The sequence below is a fragment of the Mustela nigripes genome, chromosome 2, assembly GCF_022355385.1.
Source record: "Mustela nigripes isolate SB6536 chromosome 2, MUSNIG.SB6536, whole genome shotgun sequence".
Lineage (NCBI taxonomy): Eukaryota > Metazoa > Chordata > Mammalia > Carnivora > Mustelidae > Mustela > Mustela nigripes.
Window position 1 is genome coordinate 12,638,865 of NC_081558.1, and position 25,979 is coordinate 12,664,843.

Genomic DNA, 25,979 nt, shown 5'->3' on the forward strand with positions numbered 1-25,979 from the left:
CGGGCCCGGCCGCGGGCCGCAGAGCGTCCCCGCCCGCCCGCCCGAACCCCGACCAGCCCGGCTCCGGGCAGCCACTCACCGGTGTCCCGAACCCGCGTCGGCCCCAGGTCCCAGCCATGGCGCTGAGCGAGCCCATCCTGCCGTCCTTCTCCACTTTCGCCAGTCCGTGCCGCGAGCGTGGCCTGCAGGAGGTGAGGGCGGCAGGGGCATCGGGGGCGGCCAGGACCGCGGGCGGCGGGGGCGGCTGGCTCAGGGTAGTAAAAATGTGGGCTTCGGGGTAGTAGAACGCAGGCGGCGGGGACTGCGGGCTCTGTGTTGTAAAACGGGCTCAGTGTAAAAAAAAGCCCCGGGAACTGTGGGCTCAGGGTAATAGAACGCAGGCGGCGGGCGGCGATCGCTGAGACCTGCCCCGCGCTCACGCCCGCGCCCTATCGCTCTGTCACCCGCAGCGCTGGCCGCGCGCAGAGCCCGAGGCAGGCGGCACAGACGACGACCTCAACAGCGTGCTGGATTTCATCCTGTCCATGGGGCTGGACGGCCTTGGCGCTGAGGCTGCCCCTGAGCCGCCGCCGCCCCCGCCGCCCCCGCCGCCTGCGTTCTACTATCCCGAGCCCAGCGCACCGCCGCCCTACAGCGCCCCTGCGGGCGGCCTGGTGTCCGAGCTGCTGCGGCCCGAGCTGGACGTGCCGCCGGGGCCCGCGCTGCACGGCCGCTTCCTGCTGGCGCCACCCGGCCGCCTGGTGAAGGCCGAGCCCCCCGAGGCGGACGGCGGCGGAGGCTACGGCTGCGCGCCCGGCCTGGCCCGCGGGCCGCGGGGCCTCAAGCGCGAGGGCGCCCCGGGCCCCGCCGCTGCGTGCATGAGAGGCCCCGGGGGCCGCCCCCCGCCGCCGCCCGACACGCCGCCGCTCAGCCCCGACGGCCCCGCGCGCCTGCCTGCGTCCGGTCCGCGCGGCCCCTTCCCGCCGCCCTTCGGCGGCCCCGGCTTCGGAGCGCCCGGGCCCGGTATGCACTACGCGCCTCCCGCGCCCGCCGCCTTCGGTCTCTTCGACGACGCGGCCGCAGCCGCCGCCGCTGCAGCTCTGGGCTTGGCGCCACCCGCCGCCCGAGGTCTCCTCACGCCTCCCGCGTCACCTCTGGAGCTGCTCGAAGCCAAGCCCAAGCGCGGCCGCCGCTCCTGGCCGCGCAAGCGCACCGCCACGCACACCTGCAGCTACGCGGGCTGCGGCAAGACCTACACCAAGAGCTCACACCTCAAGGCGCACTTGCGCACGCACACAGGTGGGCGGTGAACGCCGGCTGGGGGGCGGTGGCTAGGGGCTAGCGACCGGGGGCGCGCGCTTAGGAACCCCCCTCGAGGGCGTGGCCAAGAAGATTGGGAGGGGGTCGCAAGCTTAGGACTCCACTGGCGCCGTGGCTCTAGCGGTTGGGGAGGGATTGCGCACTTAGGAACCTTCGGGGGACCCTGTATCAGAATGTTAGGGAAGGGACACACGCTTTGGACCCTCCTGGGAGCGTGGCTCAGGGCTTTGGGCAGAGGGTGCGCGCGGCTAGGAAACCTAGGGGGGCGCTGGGTCTCAGAACGCTGGAGAGAGGACGCAAGCTTAGGACTCCTCCGGGGGCGTGGCTTGCAGAGCTGGGGAGTGGAGAGTATACACTTTGGGCGCCCTGGGAGACGAGAATCAGGGGGTTCGAGAGCTAGGGTCGTGTGCCTGGGATCCCTAGAGGTCCAAAACATAGGTCCCCCCACAGCTTTGGGCGCTGGTTAGGGATAGGCTGCGCGCGCCCCAGTAGTCACCGTCGCAGGGAGCGTGTGCGTACCGGGGCCACAGGCGAGTACCTGGGAAGCAAACTGAGGCCCGCTCTCGCCCCCTCCCTGCAGGCGAGAAGCCCTACCACTGCAACTGGGACGGCTGCGGCTGGAAGTTCGCGCGCTCCGACGAACTGACGCGCCACTACCGCAAGCACACAGGCCACCGACCCTTCCAGTGCCACCTGTGCGACCGTGCCTTCTCGCGCTCCGACCACCTGGCGCTGCACATGAAGCGGCACATGTAGCCTGAACGACCCCCCCACCACCACCCGCGCGCGGCCGTGGCGGGTCCCATGCGCCGGGCGCGGCCCCCTCCAAACTGTGACTGGTATTTATTGGGCCCAGAGGACCGGGCTGGGCACGGCGTGGCCATTGAGGAGGCTCCCCCAGCCCCACGACGACGACGACGGCCCAGCCCCCATCAGAGACTGAAGACCCGGTGGGAGAAGACCACGATCCTCCTTGACGAGTTTTGTTTTCAAAATGGTGCAATAATTAAGTGTCGTCTTCCCCACCCCCACCCCCACCGGGTCTACACTAGAGGATCGAGGCTTGATGCCTTGTGAGAAATACAGCCTTAATTTGTACTGTCTTCGACATTTTTTATAATATTGTACATAATGACTGTGACAGATATTGTATTACTGTAAAATAGGAAGACAGGTGGGCATTTTGGCTCCCTGGTTCATTTTTATAAGACTTTTGTTGGTTTTTTTTTTTTTTTAATTAAAAAAAAGTTTTGCATCTTTTGAAAAATCACAGCCCTGGTCTGACTGCTTGGAAGCTGGGGTGTAGGGCGGGTGTGGGGGGGAAGGGGCAGCTTTGATGGGGGAGGGCAGCCTGGCAGAGGTGGGGTGAAGTGTGGCCTTCCCCAGCCAGCACCCAGCTGCCAGGAACCTGTGGCTTTTTCTATAAATTTAAACACTACATTTTAAGACTGAGGGAGAGTTATTTTAAGGTTGTTCCCTGAGCCATAAATTGCCTCTTTTTCCCCTGAGCTGGGGAAAGTGTTGGTGCCACTGACGTGGCCTCCTCTGGGCTGAAAAAGAAAAAAAAAAAAAAAAAAAAAAAAAAAAAAAAAAAAGCCTACCTCTTTCTGGAAGTTTCTGAGGTTTTAGCCAAAGTTCTGGAGTGTGCAGGCTTCCACCCACTCCTCACACAAACATCTTTTTTCTTCTTTCTTCTTCTTCTTCTTCTTTTTTTTTGAAAGGGGTAAAATAATGAGTTTCTGAACTGCTTTTGCCTTTTACTAGTCTTGCCTTTGAGCAGGATTTTTTAAGGGATGAGCTCCCCATCCTGTTAGAAAAAAATGAAATTTTATTTGAGGGCTATGTATGGCTCTTTTCCAGATGAGGAAACAGGCCCAGAGAGGTAGCTGTGGAGAGTGGTGGCACTGGGAAGCCAGCCAGGTCTGTCTGCCTCCCAAGGGTCCTTGGACCCCGGTAGAAGGGATCAGGGGCTTTCTGCAGTAACCCATGTGCTACTTGCGCTGGAGAAATGTGAGACCCTCTCCTGCAGGTGCCCTGGTGTGAGGGAATCCCATCAGAGCCTCCGCCTTGGTGGTGGGAGGTGGCCACTGCAGAAATCCACCTCCAAAAGGAGGAGACCCCTGCCCTGCACCCCAGGTGGCCCTGTCACGCAATGAGGTGCCTCTCTCCCTGGCAGGTTCCCCCTCCTCTTCCCCCTTTTCGGGGCCCTGGGTGGGTAACCATGACTACCAACCATTGCACAAGTTGTTTCCAGAAAGTGAAAATAGCTTGTAAGCAGCGCCTATTTTAAAACACTCTTGCCCCATTGCGACAGAGGCTGGGATTTCCTCCCTCCCTCCATCCTTCCTCCCTCCCCCCGCCCCCAACCCAAGGCAGTCCTGGAAACAGCTGAGAGCATTTGGTAATCCACAAAAAGCAGAAATGGAAGATGACAATCTGATTCATCTTCCTCGAGTAAATAGCCAGGGCCCGGGGCCGCCGGTGATGAGGGGTGTGTGAGCGTGTGAGCCTCCCGAAACCACTCTCTGCGGCTCTTGCCAAAACCCTTCCGGAGCGGAGCAGAGCCCGGGGCCCCACCGACCCCGTGGACATGCTTTTCGCTCAGAGCTGGTTCCGGAGGCACTGGGAGGGGGCGGGGAAGGGCAGCACAAAGGCTCACAGAAGATTTAAAATAACCTTTTGCAGGGTCTTCAGTCTTTCCAGTTGCGTTTCAACTCGCAGGTAAAGCCCTCTTTCTGGCTTTGCTCAAAAAACACCTCGCAAATTCCCCTGGCAGGGGAAGTTGAGTCCGATGAAAGGTCAGTTGTCAAGGGACAGAAGCTGTTGAGTTTCTGTTCCCGAGCGCCCCCAGCTGCTAGAACACAGTGCCATGCCCCCACCAGCTGGGTGCTTCAGCCACCCAAAGAGCCCTCATCGTCCCTTTCTGAAAACCCAAATGTCAACCTTCATCAGGTGTCTTCTGGATGCGTGGTCCTCCGCCAGGGGTGACCTGGACTGGAGACATTTTCAGTTGCCACAAACGGGGGGTGGGGTGCTGCTGGCATCCGGTGGGTGAAGGGCCCTGCTAAGCTGCTTATGATGAACCTGGCAGCACCCCCCCCCCCCACCCTGCCCTGCCCCGCCCCAGCATTCAGAGGATGAGCCCCAGATACCAGCGGTGCTGCAGGCAGAGGAACTGGTCCTCTGGTTCCTAAAAGAACAGGAGCCAATGCTTCTCTACCCAAGGAGGTGGCCCTGTCCCAGGAGCAAGCTTTGATGGCAGATGTCACCCAGAGAGAGAAGTATGAATAAAATCTCACCGCCGGGCCCCACCTCAGATCACTGGAAGAACACACCAAACCTGGACATTTTTCCTATCCATAAAAAGTCCTGGTATCCGTTTGTCAGAATGGTAAATATCAGACGGAAAAACAACTTACCCTGCATTCTACAGCCCCATTCCAATCAGAGGTTGTTAGAGGGAGGGATTTCTGGTGAGCGGTTGAATCGCTTTCCCATGGCTGTGGTGATCTCTGGATTCCCCCCACCTCCTCTTTTTTTTCCAAGCAAGGTGAAAACCATTTTTCCCTATTTTTCCCTCCATATGTGTTTAATACCATTTAAAATGGTTGCATAATATTCCATTAGACATGCCAGAAATTGCTTATGCAAACAAGCACCTAGTTTTATATATATATATATATTTATTTATTTATTTATTTAGGGGGGTCATGTTTCAGTTTGTCCTCCGGGGGGGTGGGTAAAGGAGTTGGAAGGGATGAAAGTTTGGGGGGACTTTGGACATTGCCAGAATGATCTCCCAAGAGTCACTCCAGAGATGGGCAGAGGGTACAAGAGCTGTTTCTCTGCCAGAAGTTTCCTGTATGTCAGGGAGCCCCGGACACCCAGGGTGGTGACAGAATAGGGTGTGAAGCAGAGGAAACGTGAGCTTTCAGAGGGTAAGGTGAGTCCCTGACTCAGCACCTTGTCCCATCGGTAAAGCTGAGTTAGCACCCAGACCCAGCATCACCCTGGGGAGTCCCAAGGCAACAGGCCGGAGACGGCTTGTGAAATCACCAGGGCCAGGTGGCTCCCATGTGGAGCTGCGGTGCTGAGGACCGGGTTCCTGCACCTTCGCTCCGGCGATATTTGGGGCCAGATCGTGCTCTCTAGTGGGGGCTGCCCCGTGCACCACAGGACCTCCAGCAGCAACCTAGCCCCGCCCACTTCACACCAGCAGCCCCATCCCCACCAGCTGTGACAACCCCAAATGGCTCCAGATGTTGCCAAGTGTCCCCGGGGTGGGAGGCGGGGAAACTAACCCCAGATTGAGAACCACTGGGTTGGGGTTCCATGACCACCTAAGAGACTTCATATACAATTTTTTTTTAAGGTTGGTTATTTATTTGAGAGAGAGAGCAAGCACAGAGAGGGGCCAAGGGAGAGAGAGAGAGAGAATCCTCAAGCAGATTCCCCACTGAGTGCAGAGCCCAGCACGGGGCTCGATCCCAGGACCCTGAGATCATGCCCTGAGCCGAAACCGAGAGCCAGCCACTCAACTGAGTCACCCAGTTGCCACTTTGCATCTACAACTTTATGACTCACTGAGGTCCTAAGATCCTGCCTGCACTTAAATACAGCAGCTGGGGGAGAGAGGAGGTAACAGGACCAGCTTACAGATGGGGACTGTATTCTGCTGTGGACTGGGAGCCTGGGACCGAAACCATTTTTTCCCTCAAATAATTGACACGCGGTTTCTCTTCCTTGGCACCAACTGACATCTGAGGCTGGACCCTCCTTGGCTGTTGGGGGCCATGCTGTGCATGGTAGGATGTTGAGAAGCACCCTTGGGCTCGACCCACCTGATGCCTGTAGCACCTCGAGCCCCTCCGTCACAACAACCAAAATGTTTCCAGACGTCACCAATGTCCCCTGGGGAGGGGGTGCACAGAAGGGCAGGCAGTGAGAACCACTGCTTAGGCAAAACCCTTCCCTCCCACCGAAGCCCCCGTGTCTGCCTCACAGGCCTGTTCCCTTGTCTGGAAAGTGAAGATGCAGCTGTTAGACAGAAGGACAGAACACAGGGGGAAGGCAGCGCCCAGCACTAGGGCGTGGCCAGTGCCCTGAGTCCCCCCCACCCCGCCCCTTGTGGCCAGTCCTTGGATGTGAGGTCTGGATTAAACCCCACCCCATCTCTCTTTATGTCTCTGTCTCTCTTGCCTCTTTTTCTTTCTCTCCACTTCCCCTCTCCCGTTCATTCATTCAGCAGATGCACCCAATGCTTTAGCCCTCAGCTGAGTCCTGGGGAAGCATCCGTGACTCAGAAGTGACTCAGCCTCAGGCGGGCACCCAGAGCCAGTGTCAACAAGTTTACTGAGTGACTAACCCAGTGCTAACTTGAACTGAGCCCCACGGGCTGGGGCAGGGGCTTTAATCCCGGTCACCGTCCCCAGGTTCTCGCTTTCAACCTGCCCACCAAGCAGTGGTGAGGGCAGAAGGAGAGCCACCCCGGTTTTCCAGATGCAGGAAGTAGGGCTCCTGGAGCGGAGGGCTAGCCTGGGCCTGCGGCAGGTGCAGGGAGTGGAGCCGGGGCCCGAACCCCGGCCAGCCTGACGTCACAGCTCCTACCCGTGCCTCGAAAAGTCTCCATCCTGAAGCACATCAAGCTGGCCGGGTCTTCCTGCATGCCCATGACTGTGGTTCCTGGAGGGCTCCCCGTGAGTGTCAAGAGACACAAATATTTGGGGGAGCCTGGCTCCCTGAGATGAATGGCCCTCCCTAAGATGCTACATTATGAAGCCAAAGGAAGCCTGGGTGGCGGGAAGCAGTTTGCCAAAAAGCAAAACAGAGTTACCACAGGACCCAGCGGCTCCGCTGCTGGCCGTAGACCCCAGAGATTTAAAAACAGAGACTCCAACGGGTGCCCGGAGCAGGAGGCCGAGGTGCCCAGCAGCAGGACCCATAATCAGCAAAAGGTGAGAACAAGCCCAGTGTCCCTCGACAACTGAATGGATGAATACAGATGGTCCGTCTGTGTACTGGGCTAGACAGGAGGCAGGGGTGAGATTTCTAGGATGATTCCGTGATGAGTGTTTTCCGGGGGTTTGTGCCCATTTTGCACGTGAGAAAACGGGGGTGGTGTGGGGAGGCAAGATCACTGTCCACGTAACGGACCTGAGCCTTGAAGCCCTGTCTGCCGGAAATGAAAGTTTTCCCCCCACTGGGATGCCTCTGCAATGGGCAGTCACGGAGGGTCTCCAGTCCTCAAGTTTCCCCATCTGAAAACAAGGGCACCAGACCCTTGGCTCCTCTACGCAGACGCCGTATTGGGGACAATTTTGTCTCCCCCATCAAATCAGATGGTGTCCTCCAGCAGCTCTCCATCATTCTAGAATGAATCCGAAAACTTCTTCGTGGTCTGAGGGTCCCTAGATCCGCCTTCCCACCTCTCATCTCTCTCCTGTGTGCTCACGCAGTCCCGCCGGCTGCCTTACCGTCAGCCAAACATGCAACCTGCCTCAGGGCTTTTGCATTTGCCACCCCTGGGCCTAGAATGCCGGTTTCACCCACTCTTCCTGTAGCTGCTGGTAGTCACCTAGCCGAGTTGCCCTGGGGTCATTTCTGCAGACTTAAAGCCAGAAAGCAGATCCTCAGCGGGGGGGAACAGGAGGCCATGGGACAAGAGTCAGGGGCCCGGAGTAGCCCTCCCTAGGCAGGGAGAGAAGAAGCAGGCTTTGGAGTCTCAATTCCTACCCCCTCAGCTTTGTGCTCTCGAGTGTCCTGCCAGGGAGTGTCCCCCTCACTGGCCCTTAGCACATCATTTCTGCTGTCAGCCTTTGAGCCCCTTAGGGTCACCATCTCCTTGTCCTTGCAGAAGAGGAACCTGAGGCCCAGAGGCATTTCTCAGAGACACACACTGATGCTAGGACTCCTACTCTGAGAGTCGGGGCTTTCCCTTCGCTGTGTGGGCCCTGGAGGCCAAGTTCAGTCCTATTTCATGAGGGAGGCAGAGGGACAAGGCAGATCTCATTGACCCATATTTCACCAATTTTAATTCTTTTTTTGGAGGAGAGAGAGCGTGGGGCAGGGTACATTTGTGGCCATTTGTGGCTCTGGGAAGAAACAGATATACCCTTCAAGTCCTGCCTCAGGGCCTTTGCACTTACTCTTTTCCTCAGCTGGAAATTCTTTGCCACTTTCTTCCCATGGCCAGCCACGATCGGTCCTCGGGATGTGTGACCATTCAGCAGACCTCACCCACTCCCTGGGATGGAGGGAGGACCCAGGGCCCTCATCCTGCTAAGCACGTACTTGGTGACTTCTTTCAAATGACGGGGCTCCTCTCTGGGCCTTCGCACACATTAGTAAATTAGCTGACCACATGGAACTAGGAGGCAGATGGATTTCTTGATGGGGCCCAGAGGTGACGGGTGCATGAGGAGGCTCAGAGAGGGGAAGCCACCTGTCCAAGATCACACAGCAAGAAAGGCCAGAGTTCCTCAGAGTGGGACTGACGCAAATCCTTCCCCTGACTCCCCAAGGCTGAAACCAGTGACCTGCGCCTCCCCACTGTCTCTCGTCTCTACAAATCCCAGGCTCTCAGCTGGGCCTTCCTGGCAAGCGTGACTGATTCTCTCAGCCTTGTGCGACACCCGCCTGTCCTGCCTCCAAAGTTGGGGCTCACGGACTGACCCCCCCGCCCTGGGAGGGAGTGGGGTGGAGGGAGAGGGCTGTACGTGGGGCTTCTGGGAAGGAGGAGGTGGTTGTGACTGGAATGCACGGGGAGAGGCAGGGATGAGCCTGAGCTGCAGGACTGAGGGCAGTAGGGAGCCACGGAGGGATTGAGGCAGGCAGCGACCATCAGCTTTGTTCCCTGCCCGTCATGTGCTATGACATGTTTCCTCAGCCGTGACCCACAGTTGGGAGATGCCCCTCACTTTCCCTTCTGAGTGCGCACAGCCTCCCCTGCCCTTCTCTTGGTTCCCTGAGTATGTTTCACCCCAGATTCCCAGATGGCGGGGGAGCCTGTTCCCTGGCTGGTTCGGACGGGGGCTCCTTGGGGGCAGAGACCAAATCCAGGCTGGCGCCATCCAAGGGAGCCACCTGCCCACCCCCCATCCTAGTCCCTGTAGACCAAGGAAGATGGGACAGGGGCGGAGACAGAGACCTGGCCAAGACCGTGCTCCCAGCCTGAGCCCTTTCTCCAGTTCCGTCTCCCATATCACCCAACTTTCTTCCCGGACACCCCTTATTTTCTTTACTTTTCCATTAGGGTAAAATACACAGAACATGAAACTAACCACTGGAACTATTTTTGTGTCCAATTCAGTGGTATTCGGCACATCAACACCATCCCTCTCCAGAACTTTCCTGTCTTCTCACACTCAAAATCTGTCCCTCCCCCAGTCCCCCAACTCTACTTCCTGCTTCAGTGGCTGTGACTGCTGTAGGGACCTCACATAAGGGGAATCACACAGTATTTGTCCCGCTGTGGCCGCCTGAGCTCCCTTCCCGTAACGTCCTCCAGGCTCACCCTTGCTGCGCCCGGGTCAGAAGTCCCGTCCTGTTTCTGGCTGCGTAATACTCCACGGTGCGGCTTGACCCCGTTCTGCCTTTCCCTTTGGCCCCTGCTGGACAGACACTTGGGTGACTTCTGCCCCTGGGCGACTGTGATGCAAACACCCCTTCGAGACCCTGCTTTCAATCGTGTGGGGATCTAAACAGACCTGGACCTGCTGGGTGCCCTCCCCCCGCCACCCTGCAACATCTTCTCTTGCCAGGCTTTGCTCACAGCTGCTCAGAAGCTCAGAAATGCTTCTCTCTCCTGAGCAGCTCACCCGGGCGCCGCTGGGTCTGCAAGTGTCCCAGCACCGCCGGATCTCAGTCCTCCACCAGCTCGTGGCTGGCTCAGCCCCAGTTAGCCACATACCGGGCCTCAGTTTCCTCCTCTGTGAAACGGCAGGGAGGCGAGCGCTGCCCGTGGCCCAGTTTTGGGGGCCGCCCTAATATTCAGGGCTTCACGGCAGCCCCGCCGGGAGCTGGACAGGCCTGCGGTCGAGGTGCCGCTCACACCCGGCACGCCCGCCCGCCCACCGGCTCATCCTGTAGCTTGCAACGAGCACCCCAGCCTGCCAGGCCCCAAAGGCCCCAGGACGGCCTCCTCCAGGGGCAGCACCAGACCTGCAGGCCCTCCCCTGGGCTGGGGCCTGAGCTGGGCCAGGACCCAGAGACCGAGGCCGTCATGCGGGCTGATGCCATCGGCTCTCCTTCGGAGGCTGTGGAGGCCGCTCGCTGGGACGGGCCAGCCAGGCTTCCTGGGTCTCTCAGCCCTCGGGAGCGGGCCACACCCCTGAGACCCAAGGGCCCCCACCGGCCAGGGCTCCACGCAGCTTTAACCTAGAACGGAGTGAACAGGACATTCTCTTGACATCCCCCTTGTCCCCGCATCGGCTTTAAAAAAAAAATGTATTTTAAAAATATTTTATTTATTTATTCGACAGACAGAGATCACAAGTAGGCAGAGAGGCAGGCAGAGAGAGAGGGGGAAGCAGGCTCCCCGCCGAGCAGAGAGCCCGACACGGGGCTCCATCCCAGGACCCTGAGATCATGACCTGAGCTGAAGGCAGAGGCTTTAACCCACTGAGCCACCCAGGCGCCCCTAAAAAAACATATTTTTAAGTATAGGAAGTCTATAGATCCACTCGCTATAACAGACATGTCTAGAACACTCCACCAACAGGAGCGGAATACAGACTCCTCAGGGGCACACGGAACATTCCCAGGGATCGACCGCAAAACCTACTTCGATGCACGGACGAGGTCAGAGAGCATGTTCTCTGACCACAGTGGAATGAAACCAGAAATCCAGAACAGGGAGAAATCTGGCAAACTCAGAAATGCATGGGAATTAAAGAACAGAAATGCAGGAAAACCCCTTGGAGCCTTGATGAGCGAATCGTGGCAACAGGAGGTTTGTTGGGGGCGCTGAGCCCCCGAGCTCCGTGTTAGGTGAGAGGGACAGGAATACAGGTCTCGCCCAAGGGGCTTCAGTGTACCTGAGACTCATCTTACCTGCTGCACATCTGGGGTGCCCGTGAGATCTCTGGCTGTCCCCTATGGACTTCCCTTGGTCCCTGTGGGGTTGTAGCCCCAGAGTGGAAGCCTGCCCTGACTCACACAGGTGACCCCCCAAACCCTCAAGAACAGCTTGTCAGGTTCCAAGGCTTCCAGCAGGGGGGCCCCCAGTGGGGGTCTTCTTCTGAGAGCCTACCCCAGCCACCCGGACACACCCTTTCCTTGCTGTTCAGAATATGCTAGAAAGTCGCTCACTCCAGCATTCCAGCCCCTTACAGGCAGCCAGCCTCCACCCACTGGGCCTCAACTGGCACCATGCACCCCCCATCTCCCATCCTAATCTCCAAGGTCCCCCCGCCCTACTCCCACTCACCCTCCCTCCTCCCCAAGTCCACATCTTTGTCAAGGCTGTTCCTCATGTGGAAAAGCCCCTCCCATGTGTCCATGGGACAAACCTAGTCCACCTTTCAAGGCCCAGCTCAAGTGTCACCTCCACTAGGAAGCCTGCCTTGATTTCCCCAGCAGGAGCCCTGCCATTGTCACGTGGGCCAACCTAACCAGAGTGGGGGTGTCAGGACAGGTATCTGCCTCCCCTCATTCTACTGGGTCCGAGCAGCCAGCAGGGAGGGGTGTGTCTGAGTTGGGGGACCTGGTTGGGAAGGGGTCACACCGTGACTGGACATAGCGGCTTTGCTTCCTGGTACTCATCAGGAGCAAAACTCCAAATCCAGTGTTTCCTGGGATGACAGGATTTCTTATCAACTCCAAGAGAGGCCAAGAGGATGCTAGATACTGTGTGGTACGCAGTGTGGACAGGCCTCAGAATCCGTGGCCCAGGTTGAAACCAGGTCTGGCACTCTCCTCCAGGCCATAGCTCTGGGCAACTGCCCGGCCAGCTGAGCCACACTTGCCCCCAGGCTGCTCAGAACAGCAAATCGGAGAGTCATTTCATGCCACACCGTGGGAGCTCAGCCTGGGCTGTCCCATTCGCTCTGTCCCCCAGCATGGTTGGAATCCCATCTGGAAGGCCTCGGACAGGGCCCGGGAGCTGGCATGTCTACAGCGCCCCAGGGACTGGCTTGGCCATGCGCAGGCCACACTGTGAGGCACGCGGCTCGAAATTGTCACAGTCATTCAGGAAATAGTTCTGCGCCCGCCAACACCAGCCGCTGCTCTCAAGGGCTGCCATCCTGCCTTCTCTGGCACGTCCTGATGGCCCTCCGTCTCAGTCACCCCTGATTTCAACCCTGACCCCAAGTTGGCCTTTTGGGGACTGTCCCAAGGCTAAAAACACACTCCTCCACCAAACCCCATGTCTGCGGCCTCCGGGTTCTATGATGTTCCCAGAGCAAGGAGGAATCCAGCCAGCCCCATCCCTCCGCTTGGCTGGAAAACATGCCCAGAGAAGCCAATCCTGACTCTCCGGGGGAGAAATCTCCACATTCCCGGTGTGTTTCCGTTGAACCCCAAACCTCAAAGACATCCTGATGTCTCATTTCCTCAATGCGGCCCCGGGGTGACAGGCCAGCATGCCGGGGGCTCGTGGGTTCGTTTTGAGTCATGCAGAGGTTTGTCGAAGGAAAAGTTTCTTATCTCAAAAGTTGTTACATCAAGCACAGCCGGTTCCCACCAACCCTGTCTCCCTGCGCGTGTGCGGGTCTCTGCAGGGACCAGCTCTTCCCTGCCCACCAGGGTCTGGGCTTTGGGGGGGACGAGGCGGGGGCTAGGGGCGCTGGACAGGGCTGAGCTGGGCTCCTGCGTTCACCCCTGTCGCCTGTGGCTCTTGGTCTTCATCTCCTCCGCTGGCAAAGCAGGGGCCTTAGCAGCTGCCTGGGCGGGGCTCCCTCTGTGGGACAGGGCGTGCCCCTGCCAGGCACATAGTAGGTGCTCAGTGAAGGAATGGGGGCCGTTGTTAAGAAAGAGATGGGGAAGCTTCAAAGGAGCAAGCCCACTCATTTTATTTATTCACTAATTTATTTTTAAAGATTTATTTATTTATTTATTTGGAGAGAAAGAGAGAGAGAGAGAAAATCTCAAGCAGACAGCCTTCCGAGCCTGGAGCCTGATGCAGGGCTCGATCTCACAACTCTGAGACTATGACCTGAGCCAAAACCAAGAGTCAGAGGCTTAACCGACTATGCCACGGTGGCGACCCCCACCCCTATTTGTTCTGTTTAATTCCGGGGTCTCTGGGACATGGGACCAGGGGAGGAGGACTGCCCCAACGTCTGAGACAACTGTCCCACCCCTGAGTGACTTCTGCGCGGGGAAAACTCTGAGGGTCCCGATGGAAGCACACAGAGGGGGTGTGAGGGTGACCTTGCATGGTCCTTTCTGAGGACAGCCTGAGATGCCTCTGAACCCCATCGGGGTGCCTTCTTAAGTGGGAGGTCTTTGCCCGGAGCAAACGGTTTGGCAGTTGTGGGCTTGCTCACTGAAGAAAGTCGGGACCCTCACTGCAGCGACGTCCGTAACAGCCAAGAAGTAGAAAGAGCTCCAGGGCCCATCGAAGTATGGATACCCACGCACAGTGGGGCCTCCACGCAGCGGGATCGTGTTCAGCCATAAAAAGGACCGAAGTCCTGACACATGCTACCTTGGAAACGTCGTGCTGAGTGCGAACGGCCAGACGCAAGGTCATGGTGCGTGAGCCCATCGACACGAAACGTCCAGAACCAGCAGATCCCTAGAGACAGAAGGCAGGCTGGGGATCATCAGGGGCTCAGGGAGGGGGCTGGAGGGGTGACTGCTCGTAGGCATGGGGTGTCCTCTGCGGGGAGGGGAATGGAATGTTCTGGACCTGGAGGTGATGGTTGAACAACACTGGATGTACTAAGCACCTCTTCATTGTTCACTTTCAGTGGTTAATTTCATGTTCTGTTTATTTCACCTCAAGAAAAACAAAAGTATTTTTTGAAAGAAAATGGGAACAGAGGTTTCCACTGTGAAATGCTATCATTTTTAAAAACCTCATTTGTGAATATAAAATAAAATTTGGACCCAGTGTCTTTGCTCTTCATGAATAAATGGAAAACAAGACATGACAAGCCTCAAGCCCGACAGGGCTTCCAACTCTGCTTTGCTGACAGGAACCTCCACTCCTCTCTTAACAACAGACAACAGGCACACAGAAAGGGTAAGTTCAAAGCCCTTATTACCCATTTCATTAAGGTAATACTGTATGGAACTCCATATAGACGTGTATCATTGGATATAGGAGTGATGGCCAGAAAAACAATAGATTTTCCATTTTGTGGTTTAAAAAAATTCCTTTCAGCCCCTGCATTTGCCAGCCTTCGGGCAAGATGGCAAAGAGAGTCCCTAATATGGAGAGTGGGGGGAATCAAAACAATGGTATGACCTTGACATTGTCATTGGATTCACAGAAGGAGCCATTCTTACTTCACATAACTTCCTTTTCAACATGTTGACTCTAAAACTTATGGGGAAACAGGGAGGGGACCTCTGGTTTAATGGTGTTGCGAACAATGTAGCATTTCATTTTTATTCTTCCAAAGAATGTCACCTGCACCCCAGAGAAAGATAGAAATCAAAAACTGTTCAGGCCTCATAAAAATAAACTCAGCTGGAGCCCCGTAAGGGCAGAAAGAATGTCAGGCTCTCCGCTGCCTCTCCAGGCCCCAGCTCAGGCCCTAGATCTGGTGTGGCAAACTATAGCCTGAGGGCCAAACCTGGCCCCCCATATGTTTTTGTAAATAAAGTTTTATTGGCAGGCAGCCGCGTGCAATCGTTGACATAGAGTCTCGGGCCACTTTTATACAATAATCGCAGACTTAAGTGACCATATGGCCCTAAAAGCCAAAAAGATTTCCTATCTGGCCCCTTACAAAAAGTCTACTGACCCCTAGTCTAGTACAGTGTGACAGTAAACGTTTGCAGAATTAAATCTGATTAAAAGTATGTTGGCGGGTGCCTGGGTGGCTCAGTGGTTAAGCCGCTGCCTTCGGCTCAGGTCATGATCTCAGGGTCCTGGGATCGAGTCCCGCATCGGGCTCTCTGCTCAGCAGGGAGCCTGCTTCCTCCTCTCTCTCTCTGCCTGCCTCTCTGTCTACTGTGATCTCTCTCTGTCAAATAAATAAATAAAATCTTTAAAAAAAAAATAAAAAAAAATAAATAAAAGTATGTTGGCTGCTGGCAGCATCTTGTGTTTCTGAAAACACAATGGCGTTTGAGGGCATCTGGTTTTTGAGGAAATGCAGCAGATCAACTTGATACGGGGGCTCCTAAGAGAAAATGACAAGTGATGCCCAGCAAGAAAGAGCCCCGGGCCCCAGGGCTCAGACAGAGTGGTCAGTCCCTGACTCTCAGGTAATAGGAGGGAGAGGACAGTGCAAATGGACTCCACGTCCTTTAACTGACTCTAAGTGGGAAGGATTTTCTAGAACAAGTTTCACAGCCGCTGCAGACCCTCTGGGAAGGCCAGGTGAGGAGTCTCACGGCCTTTCTTAAAGCCCGATCGATGCCTTGCCGAAGTCTCTAGTCTGTCGAGAGTCCCAAGACAGTCCACAGCAGCACGGAGGACCCATGGCCTGTCTCGTGGGGAGGCAACCAGCCGTTGCCTGATGGAAACTTCCTGCTTGTTGGCTCAACCACGCTTCCAAGCAAGAAATGTAGTTCAGAAAATACACGTGGCACTACCCCAGGAATTGGGGTGTCATGTCGGCAAGACAACGGGAGTAAAACCAGGGCTCCGAGCGGTCGGTTGGATGTAAGACAGACAGCTCAAGACAGAGAAGACGAGCTGCTGGAAATGTGATAAGTGTGCAGAGGAAGAAGTACACAAAAATGCCCCACGCAGGGCTTCCTCCCACACTGGGGCCCGTGGGCCTGGGGGACAGGGAGACCGTCCCCAAGGGGCGGGGGCCCTCCAGCCCAACATCAGTCTCCTGCTACCTCCTCTGAACCACTTTCTTGGGCCCAGTCCCTGCTTGAGAGAGAGAGAAAGAAAGGACAACTCAAAACTGTGACCCGGAAAATGACAGAACGTCCCCTGTGCGGGCCAGATGCACTCCTCCGCTGGGCGGGCCAGGCGGAGGCAGGCGGCCGGGCTGGCTGGGGCAAGCCATGAGGGTCAGAGGACCATGGCACAGGTGGGGGCTCTGGGGCCTCAAATATATGCCTGGAAAGACCCCGAAAACCAGGAAAGACCTCCAGAAGGCCGGGGATCCCAGGAATTCTTCCTGGGCTGGGACGGATGTGCTCCGTGGGGATGTCTTGGTCATGGGCCTGAAGAGACACCCCATCCCCGGGCTCGTGTCCTCCAGCTCCTCGGATTCAAACTGCAGGAACGTCCTATGCCCGCATGCCAAGCCATTTCCAGTAAGTCTGCTTGTCGGCTATAAAAATAACCACGGGTGAGGTGGTGACAAGCCCATGATTCAGTCCAGCCATGCCACACAGGGCCAGTGGCATCTGTCCCCTCGAGTGGAAAGTCCCCTGGCCAAGCCTCGGCATGGAAGACAGCACTCGGACAAAAGCACCAATTGCCTGGATGTCGGCCGATGACGGACTTGGTCTGCACAAGGTACTCGGCCACTTGAGCCCCCTTCTCTCAAAGACCTTTACATAATCTCAGGGTTTGTGTCCCTGCTCCCCTGCTCCGATCAACGTCCTCTATGGAGAACGAGGCTTCCTTCATAAGCAATCGTGTGCGGTAGCTCGTTAGCTAGTATAGACAGACTCCCTGCTCCGCACACTCCCAGGGAACGATACGCCCGGCTCTCAAAGTGCAAAGCAATCACAATTGTAGCAACCAGAGCCTCAATCATAACCATCCGACCCAGTAATAACAAAACCCACTACTACTGGCTGCGGGGAGGGGGAGATGGGGGAGTTGTTCCATGGGTATGAAGTTTCAGTTTTGCAAGATGAAAACGTTCTAGAGAGCTGTTGCACAACAACGCAAAGATAGTCAACACGACCGACTTGTACACGAATAATGGTTGAGATGCTAAGTTTTGTTAGGTGGGGCTTGGGGTTCTTTTTTTTTTTTTTTTTTTTAAAAAACCACAATTAGCTAGATAACAAAACAACCACTACTACTGTGGGTCTTGCCACCTTCAGCACCTAGAATGTGCTGGAGAATTCGCTCTGGATTCTCACAACAGTCATGAGAGGTAGAGTTATTATCCTCAGTTTACGGAGGAGGAGCAAGGACTCCAAGGGATGAATGAGAAAGGACTCCCCAGATCTGTAAAGAGGGGAGCTGGATGGACACCAAGTCTGTCTGACTCAAGGCTGTGTCCTTCCCAGCGCACCCAGGGTCTCTTCACACCGCTGTGTCTTCCCCCGTCTCCCTCAGGGGAAGAGGAGCCATAGGTCTCTTATCCTAGGATCTAGAACCGGAAAGGAATCGGGAGTTCCGGGCTACCGTGCTGTTCCCTTAGAACCAGGATCCTCGCTTCCTTTACAAAGTGTGTTTACGGCTGAACAATGGCTACATCTCATCTTGGGTCTTTTTTTGGCTCTTGGAATGGAAACTCTGCCCTTCGTCTTTAGTACAAAGAAACAATATCACAGCAGTCCACTATCTCAAAAGTCCTTATGCTCTAGTCCTCAGGAAGGGTCTCTACCCGTGGGTTGAAGGTCAGCGTAGGAAAACCATCACAAGGTCACAGAAACTTGGTCATATATGAAACTTGGCTTTCTTGCAATGTACTAGGTATTTTAAGTTTATATTACAATACATATTATTCATAAGTATTATCGACACAATGTTGATATGGGATATTGATAATGTTATATATACTATATGTCATAAGAATATTGTTATATATAAGTCTATTATATGTCAGGCTACTAATTATATAATAATATTATTATATGTATGTGTAATAAATGTATAAGAGTACACACACACACACACACACACACACACACACACATTAGTTATTTAAGCATTTCCCCCTTAGCTTTCAAATACTTATTAAGACTGGAAAAATATTTTTTCAATTTTTTTTAATGCTTGGGAAAATATTTTTATTGACATACATTTGACATATAGCATCGCATACATTTGTACATTGTGTGAATGTAAGGTGTACATGTTAACTTGATATACATATATTATGATTCCCACTGTACCAATACACAGCACCTCCCTCACATGACTTAATCATAATTTGCTTTTAGTGTCTGGAATAATTTCTAGTCTCTTACCAAGTTTGGTGATCATAATACAACGCTGTTGTCTACATGTGCACAAAATATTCTAAGCAAAGACGAGGCTAAGGGGATGGTTTCTATTTTTCTCTTTTATGTTACCCGGAATCCTAAAATGGGTGTCTTTCTGGAGATTTGAATAATAATCTTCAGACTTTTAAAGCTGGGAAGGTCCTCCACTAGTGGTCCGGCCCCATCTCTGCAGCCAAATGAGGAAAGTTGAGTCCCAGAGCACTTAGGTAGCATGCTCAAGGTCATGAAGCAGAATGCACACAGCACAGCCGCCAGAAAGCAAATCAAAGGGATATTTAAAAACCCACTAAACATAAACACAACGCGAGCCATGCAAGCCCACATCACGTAATTTCTTTGGAATAAGCTGGTGATAAGGATCACATTTCCCTTTATGTTTTTTCCAACAACAGCTCATGATACAATTTGTACAGCTCCTGGTAACTTTTACTGGGGAAAATTTGGGGAAAAAAGAAAACAAAACAAAACAAGACCAAAAGGTCCATGTTTCAAAGGAACCAGATCTGATAAGGGGGCAGAAATATTTACTCCATTATTTCAAGAGGCAGGTTCTTTGTTTCTGGGATGCTTCCTGTTTTAAAAATAGCTTTCCACAACTGTTCCAGGACTAGGATGTCCTTTTAAATGAAATTGGCTTTGAAGATGCAATTCCATTTATTAGGAGAAAGTTGCAGACCATCAATCACCTTTTTGCAAAAGGCTGCTCAGACCAGGTATCCCGGACCCTTGGGTTCTGATCCTGCTGCACCCGGAGCTGGGTCTCGGACCCATGAGGAGGTGGGGAAACAGCTGTGACAAGTGGGAGCCGCGGTGGGGGCTGGGGGTGGGGGTGGGGACACGTCCTAAGGGGACAAAGGCTTCCAGCCATCAGGTTAACATCAGTGATGTCACCACTCATGTGCAGGATATGATAAAGGGAAGGGGGGGTGTGACTCTGAGTTCTAGGTGTGATCGCAGCCTGGCGCTGTATGAGAAGGTGCCCACCTTTCGAGTGACGTGGACTTGAATGAGGAAGGTTGAAAGGACATAGGGACGAAACTGCCTTCCAGCCTGTCTGCCAAGGGCTCGGAGCAGGGAAGGTGGCAGAATCTGGCTGGCAGCTGTCAGTGAGCGATGCACGTAGGGGTGGGGCGGGAGGAGGGGAGATTTGTGGTTCTCTTCTCGTGGCTGTTATGTTTGGAGATTTTCCTCATCAGCGCTTTCAACCTGGACACTGTTTTTCAGGAAAGGATGTGCGTGTTCCTCGCCAAGGAGGAGGCAGAGAGCGCCTGTGGGCGTGGGGATGGATCGGTGGACTCGAGGCCGATTATTTGCACAGCAGATGTGTGTGTCTGTGTGGGGGGGTGTGTCCCTGAGTGTGTGTATGAGGCTGGGGAAAGAGGAAAACAGGATTTAAAACTGGCTCATAACCTTTTGGGGGTGGTTGGGTGAGAGGGGAGGTGGTCTGGGAACTGCTGAGAAGGGAATGAAAACGTCACGGACACCCTCTGCAAAAAAGAAAAAAAAAAACCCAAAACACACAAAAAAACCCCAAAAAACAAAACCCAAAAAAACCTAATGACACAAGAAAATTCCACAAATGTATCCTCAGGGGTTCAAGGGTTCCCAAAAGCCCACGGTACCCTCCCCCCGCACCCCGGGACTAAGTCAGTGCACAGCCCTCCTATTTAAGACATCAGGAGATACTTTCTGTACCTTTTCTAGGCACAGTGCATACGTAAAAAAGCAGCAGGCAAGAAAAAACAAATCTTTCCGACGGCCAGCAAAATGCTGAGCCACTGACCCTTGGGGCTTCAGGGCTCTGGGCAAATGAGTACCGGCGTCGAGCCTCAGTTTTCCCATCAGGACAATGCGCCCGCACCCTGCCCGCCTCACCCGCAAGGTTGCTCTGAGGTTATAACCAAAGGATGGAGGTTGAATCCCTACAGACATGGTACAGTTTTCACCATATGCTCAAGCGCGCAGCCGTGGGCACCTTGGGGAGTGAGGCACAGTGACCTCCCCCTGGGGACACACGATGGTCCCCCCTCAGGAGGAGGAAGCCTTAGGAATCGCCTCCAGACACGTTCTGGAAGCTGCTCACCTTTCCAGAGAGGATGAGGGGGTCCATCAGCGCTCAGGAAGCCCACAGGCTTCACGAGAGGCCCCAGGCCCACATCACTGTTAATGACAGAGTGAGGCCATCTCGTGGGCACCGGGGGCCCCTCTGGGACTTCAGAGGCCTCTCGTCCATCACCTGGAAAAGAAAGGTTTCCGAGGGCCCTGACTGTCCAGGGTGCCCCCACATTCCCTACCCCGTCATGAAACCTCCAATCATGGCGTTCTCCTGGTCTCACGGGTTAGCACCCTGACAGGAGTGTGTGTCCCAAAACACCTGGGCCCGAGAAGCTGCCTTTCTAAAGTCCATCCGTCTCAGATGATGGTCAGTGTCAGCGACAGACAGCATTGATGATGGAACCCACGTCACCTCTGTGCTCCGCCCCTGCCTGTCACCCCAAGTCCCAGACAAGCCAAACCCGGGGCCATGCTGGGAGACCCCTGCCCAGCCCCCTCCACAATGTCACAGTCAGCAAAAAAATGCAAGTCTGAGAAACCCGCCGGGAGGAGCCTGGGGAGGCGAGACCACTGCACACACAGCGGGGTCCTGAGACAGACGAAGGTAAAAGCACTGAATAAAGGGTGACCTTTAATAAGAATTTGTCGATATTGGTTCACGAATTGTGACAAATGTACCATAGTAACGTTACGATGTTAAACACAGGGGAAATTGTGCGGTGTTTGTGGGAACCCCTCTGTATTATCTTTGCGACCTTTTTCTGCAAATCTGAAACTGCATCTAAAATGCAAAGTTTATTAAAATGTAAAATGGAGTTCATAAACACCTGTTTTGGGATTCCCTGGCTGCAATGCAGCCGAGAGGCAGCATGCAGGGGGCGGGGGTGAGCAGCCGGCCTTGGCGGCAAAGGGCTGCAGACCTTGACCCAGAGGCACAGGACACTGAAAAGGAACTTTCCCAAAGAAGGGTCTCGGAGTCCAGCCCCACCAGACGAGGCTGGGGCTGTGTCCGGAGACTTCGCATCAAAGCGGATCCTGACGGGGAACCCTCTGGGCCTGTTTAGTCCTCGCGTCCCCATCTCGTCCCCTTCCAAACCTGCACGGGCTGGGGGTCCGAGGCTCTCTGCCGCCCTTCCGTTCCCAGGCTGCTTGGGTTCAAAAGATTTACCATCTTTATCGGAGAGAAGTTGGCCTGGAGTGCCTCAGTTTCCCTGGGGTTAGTGAGACAGAAGGCTGGGGCCAGCTCTGCAATGTCCTGGGCAACTTCTGAGGTCGTCCCCACAGTCATGCCCAAGCTTCTGGAATGTTCTGGGGGAATTCAGCTGCATCCCGGTGGGAAACTGTCCTGCCTCCCGGTTCTGACTACAGTTTCCCGGTATGAGGACCGCCTGCGGCCTCGCCCCCTCCGTAGACCAGGCCTCAGTGGGCGGTGCAGGAATCTTTCTTCAAACTGCAGGGCCCTGACAAAGGGCCACCGCTCTAGTGACAGTGAGACTACAACCAACCATTTCAGAAACATTCTGTATCCTGGGGTACCAGGGTGACCCCTAGAAACTTCCCCCAACTGGCTCTGTGGCCCTAGAAGCTACTCAAATACTTAGGATCGAAACAAGAACGTTCCATCTGCTGGTCCACCCGCTGCGGGGCCGGTTCGCCTCTCTGATGCCACGTGTGAGTGTTAATGCGAGGAAAATAGTATTTCAATGAAAGGGGGGGAAATAGATTGTTTTGTATTAAAATATTTTATATTAATCATTCAAACTTAATTTTATACAACGAATGCATACATCGCCCAGATGTCTGTCTCGGAAGGGGGGGGTCGAGGAGACACGGGGGTGGGAGCGCCCGGGCGCCGGTACGAGCAGGAGATGAGAGGCGAGGAGTCACCGCGCTTCCTCGCCTCGTCCTGTGCTGCAAATGGAGGAAGAGCCGGTGCTGTCACTCGACGGGGACATCACCGCGGAGAGCAGGATCTGCGACAGCGGCGCCTCTCCGGGCCTCTCTGCCAGGCAAGCCCCCAGAGCCCAAGGCCCTCTCTGACCAGCGAGTCCTTGACTTAACAGTGGCTGTGACAGGTCACAATGTGAACGGGGACTGCTGAGTGTGTGTGTGAGTATGTGTGTGAGTGTGTCTGTGTGAGCGTGTGTGTGTGTGTGTGTGTGTGTGTGTGTGTGCAGACTGGCTGGAGTTTTCTCCTTCCGCAGAACCGCCCCTGGGGCCGTCCCTCCGTGCGCTGGTGGCCGGTGCCGGGCGCCTAGGCGGCAGGCATGTCAGCCTTGCTGAGCGCGATGGCCAGCTCCAGGTCCTCCTGCTCCTGCCGCCGCAGCCGCGCCAGCCTCTCCTGCTCTGCCTTCTCGCTCTCCCGCTTGGCCCAGGCCAGCTGCTGCTCCTCATTGCCAAACTGCAAAGGAAAATGGAGGTTGGGTTACTGGGCCCAGGAGCTGCAACCCGCCGCTTGGGGTGGCACCAGGGCATGGGGGCACGCCTGGCACGCGCTTGTCCGGGCACAGGGAAATGCGATGCTGGGGTGCACTGGGTGGGGGGTGGCAAGGGGAGGGCGGCTGCCCGGTGTGCACGTGAAAAACCAGAAAACGCTAGAAGCCCGTGTCTTGGTGGGGAGCGGGGAGGGGACACGCACAGCCCAGTCCTGACCCACAGTCACATGCACCAAGAAACAGGGCTGAGTCTGCCCCAAGCTACCGCCTCGGACCTCAGAGAAGCTAGCCGCCCGGCCCTCCACAGGGAACCAAAGCAGGCAAGGCTGGGCATCCATCTGGGGATGCGGAGGGCTCCTGCCCGTCCCCGGGTCAGAGTCTGAGGCTTCGCGGGGGTGTGAGCGGGGAGCCCCACTCCGCCTCCTCTCCGGGCACAGCAGGGGTGTCTGTGAGGGCGGCTGCGGAGCAGAGGTCAGCTGAACCGAGGAGCTCAAACAGCAAACCTACAAGGCCTGGGCCTCGAGGACAGGCCGATCACACCAGCGGGTGGCAGACGCTGGGACTGGAGAACTCCGAAACGCACATGGTGCTGCGTTTCAAATGTGCACGGACAAGCCAGTCTTGAAATGTGGCCTCGCCACCCCAGCCACGGCCCAGGGAGCTCCGGGCCCGCGAGGAGCCTCCTCGTACTTGGATGTTTATAGGCGCCCTGGCATTTATGCTGCCCATGTGGTCACAGTTCTTGACGTCTTTTCCCAAAAGGTCCAATTAAAAAGAAACAAAACAAAACAAAAAGAAAACCATTTTGTTTTTGAAACAAGGAAGAAAACCATTTTGATACCGAGATGGGTGGTTTGTGTCAAACCATTCAAGCTACCTTAGCTCTACAGAAAGAAAAGCAAAGCTCGATGTCACATGCTCTTCGCCACATGTAGGTCTCTGGTTCCCCCACGGGCCCCAATCACACGCCCCACACCCCTGAGCAAAGCTGCGGCCTGTCCTCGGGCTCAGCCTCCCTGGGCCTCTCCTCCCAGCACTGGCTCTGCTGGCTCTGTGCTAAGCACTGGGTGACACCAAAGAAAAGAGGCGGCCAGCCTCTGAAAGGCGCCCCTTGGGAGCAGACAGACAGACAATCCTGACCTGACACAGGCTTCGCAGAGGCCCGAACAGACCCCACCGGGAGCACTGGGGAAGGAAGCACGACAGGAATGCCCGGCTACTTCTGCACACCTACTGGGCCCGAGTGACAACCTGGAATGGGAGCTCCTTCGACAGGTGCGGATGCAGACAGAGGCCTGGGGAGAGAGGCGGCGCCTGCAGAGCCCGGGCCCTCAGAAGGCTGGACTTTCTCTGGGTCTGGGTCCGGGTGGAGGGGTGCAGCTCTGCGGGGTGAGAGGGGCTGCAAGGGGCTTGTGTGAGGTGCGGTGGGGGTGGGGGCGCTGGAGGGAGCCTGGCCTGGACCACATGTGGCCTGGAGAAGGAGGTGGGGCAGGAGAGGAGGCCTCCCTCCGCCGGGCCTTGGGGCTTAGATAGGGACGGGTATGTGGTCAGCATGAAGAGGAGCCGTCTCCAGGAAGAAAGGCCCAGTCTGTTTCTTAGAGAAACTACCCAGGAAAACGTTCAGGGCCTGATGGGTCTCCAGGTAGGACTCCCTGGAATCTGGTCCGCGCCCCTCCTGTTTCCATCACAGAAAGCCTCCACCCCCGCACTCTCTGGGGGATTTTCCAACACCTCATCAGGAGAAAAACAAGGAAAAACCCACAAATACTGGCAGAAACAGCTTCCCAGTACGGCGGGCAGCAGCGGGAGGGGACAGCGGGGCTGACAGGGACCTCACCCTCTATCAGCAGAGGAGGGGAGGGTGAGGGCTGATAAGTAATGGCCAAGGCCACCAGGCCACAGCCTGGAAGCCAGGCCAGAAGGCCACAAGGCCACGCCCCGATTCCACCCAGCCCCAGAGTCTCGGGATGTCCCTGCAGAGCCTCCTGCTCAAGGGGTCCCCGATTTGAAAGGAAATGTGCTGACAGGAACATTCCAGATGCCTTCAGAGCAGACTGGGGTGGGGCCAGCTTCAGGATCAGGTCTAGAGACTCTCCCCAGGCTTGGGATTTGTGCACATTTGAGAAGCAGGCTGGAGCATGGTGTCACAGAGAGGACCTGGAGGAGGAGGGTTGCTTGAGGCTCCCTCTGGGCCTCCAAGCAGCAGAAGAGCATCTCCTGGCCCCAGGCGGGGGGGACCCCCTCGACTAGTCCACTCTGGTCCTCCGACCCGCATGCACAGTGCCAGCCAGAACCTGGGGCGCCTGTCGGCACAGCCACCCCTCCAGGAACGGCAGGTGATGCCTGCTTCATCCCTGCACCGTCCTGGAGCTGAGATACAGGGCACAGAATGCTGCCTCCCGTGGCATCTCCTGGGCGGTCTTCCTCCAGCAGCCTCTCAGCAGAAACCCGGGGTTCGGACGGCTGTGCACCCGAGGGCACCCGGGGCGACTCCTCACTGGGCCTGAGGCTTCCGGGCCAGGGACACTCGCAGCCACCTCCCGCTGGCTCACTCCCGCTGCTGGGAGAGTCGCACCGAGCCGTCGGACGACGCCCGGCGCGGCACATCCCATTGGAGAGTCGCTCTGCTCTTCACGCAGCCTTCTGGAAAAAGGAGCCATTTTGCTACACTAAAAAGGCCACTTCCTAATAAACACATTTGCCTGAGACAGAAAGTCTTGTTTTTAAAGAAATCTCAGAAACATTTCCTGTGAACAGCTATAAGCACAACTGACCCATTGATGGAAACTCGGGGCTCGTAAACGAGAGGCTTCCAGAAGGGCAGGGCTAGGGCGCCAACGGGGGGGCTGCCCACGTGTGTGCCGTTGGCTTCCCTGAACTCCGGCACAGGCCACGCGGCTTGTGCATGGCTGCCAGCATGTC

The 25,979-nt window shown here is 55.8% G+C and overlaps 2 protein-coding genes across 8 annotated transcripts in view; one reads left to right on the forward strand and one right to left on the reverse strand.

Moving 5' to 3' along the window:
* Nucleotides 1-5: 5 nt before the first annotated feature.
* KLF2 (KLF transcription factor 2) lies at nucleotides 6-2,569 on the forward strand. Its single transcript, XM_059389294.1, has 3 exons — nucleotides 6-191; nucleotides 450-1,278; nucleotides 1,880-2,569. The coding sequence occupies exons 1-3, from the start codon at nucleotides 117-119 to the stop codon at nucleotides 2,053-2,055; spliced, it is 1,080 nt and encodes a 359-aa protein (XP_059245277.1). The 5' UTR covers nucleotides 6-116; the 3' UTR covers nucleotides 2,056-2,569.
* A 15,770-nt stretch (nucleotides 2,570-18,339) lies between these two features.
* The window catches only part of EPS15L1 (epidermal growth factor receptor pathway substrate 15 like 1), a 98,903-nt gene continuing 91,263 nt past the window's right edge, over nucleotides 18,340-25,979 (reverse strand). For 5 of the 7 annotated variants that reach the window (XM_059389301.1, XM_059389296.1, XM_059389295.1 and 2 more), the window contains one exon: nucleotides 18,340-23,023. In XM_059389301.1, the coding sequence (XP_059245284.1) occupies nucleotides 22,877-23,023 (147 nt within the window). In that variant the 3' untranslated portion in view covers nucleotides 18,340-22,876. The remainder of the gene's footprint in view (nucleotides 23,024-25,979) is intronic. The other 2 variants (XM_059389302.1, XM_059389300.1) reach the window with 1 other exon arrangement.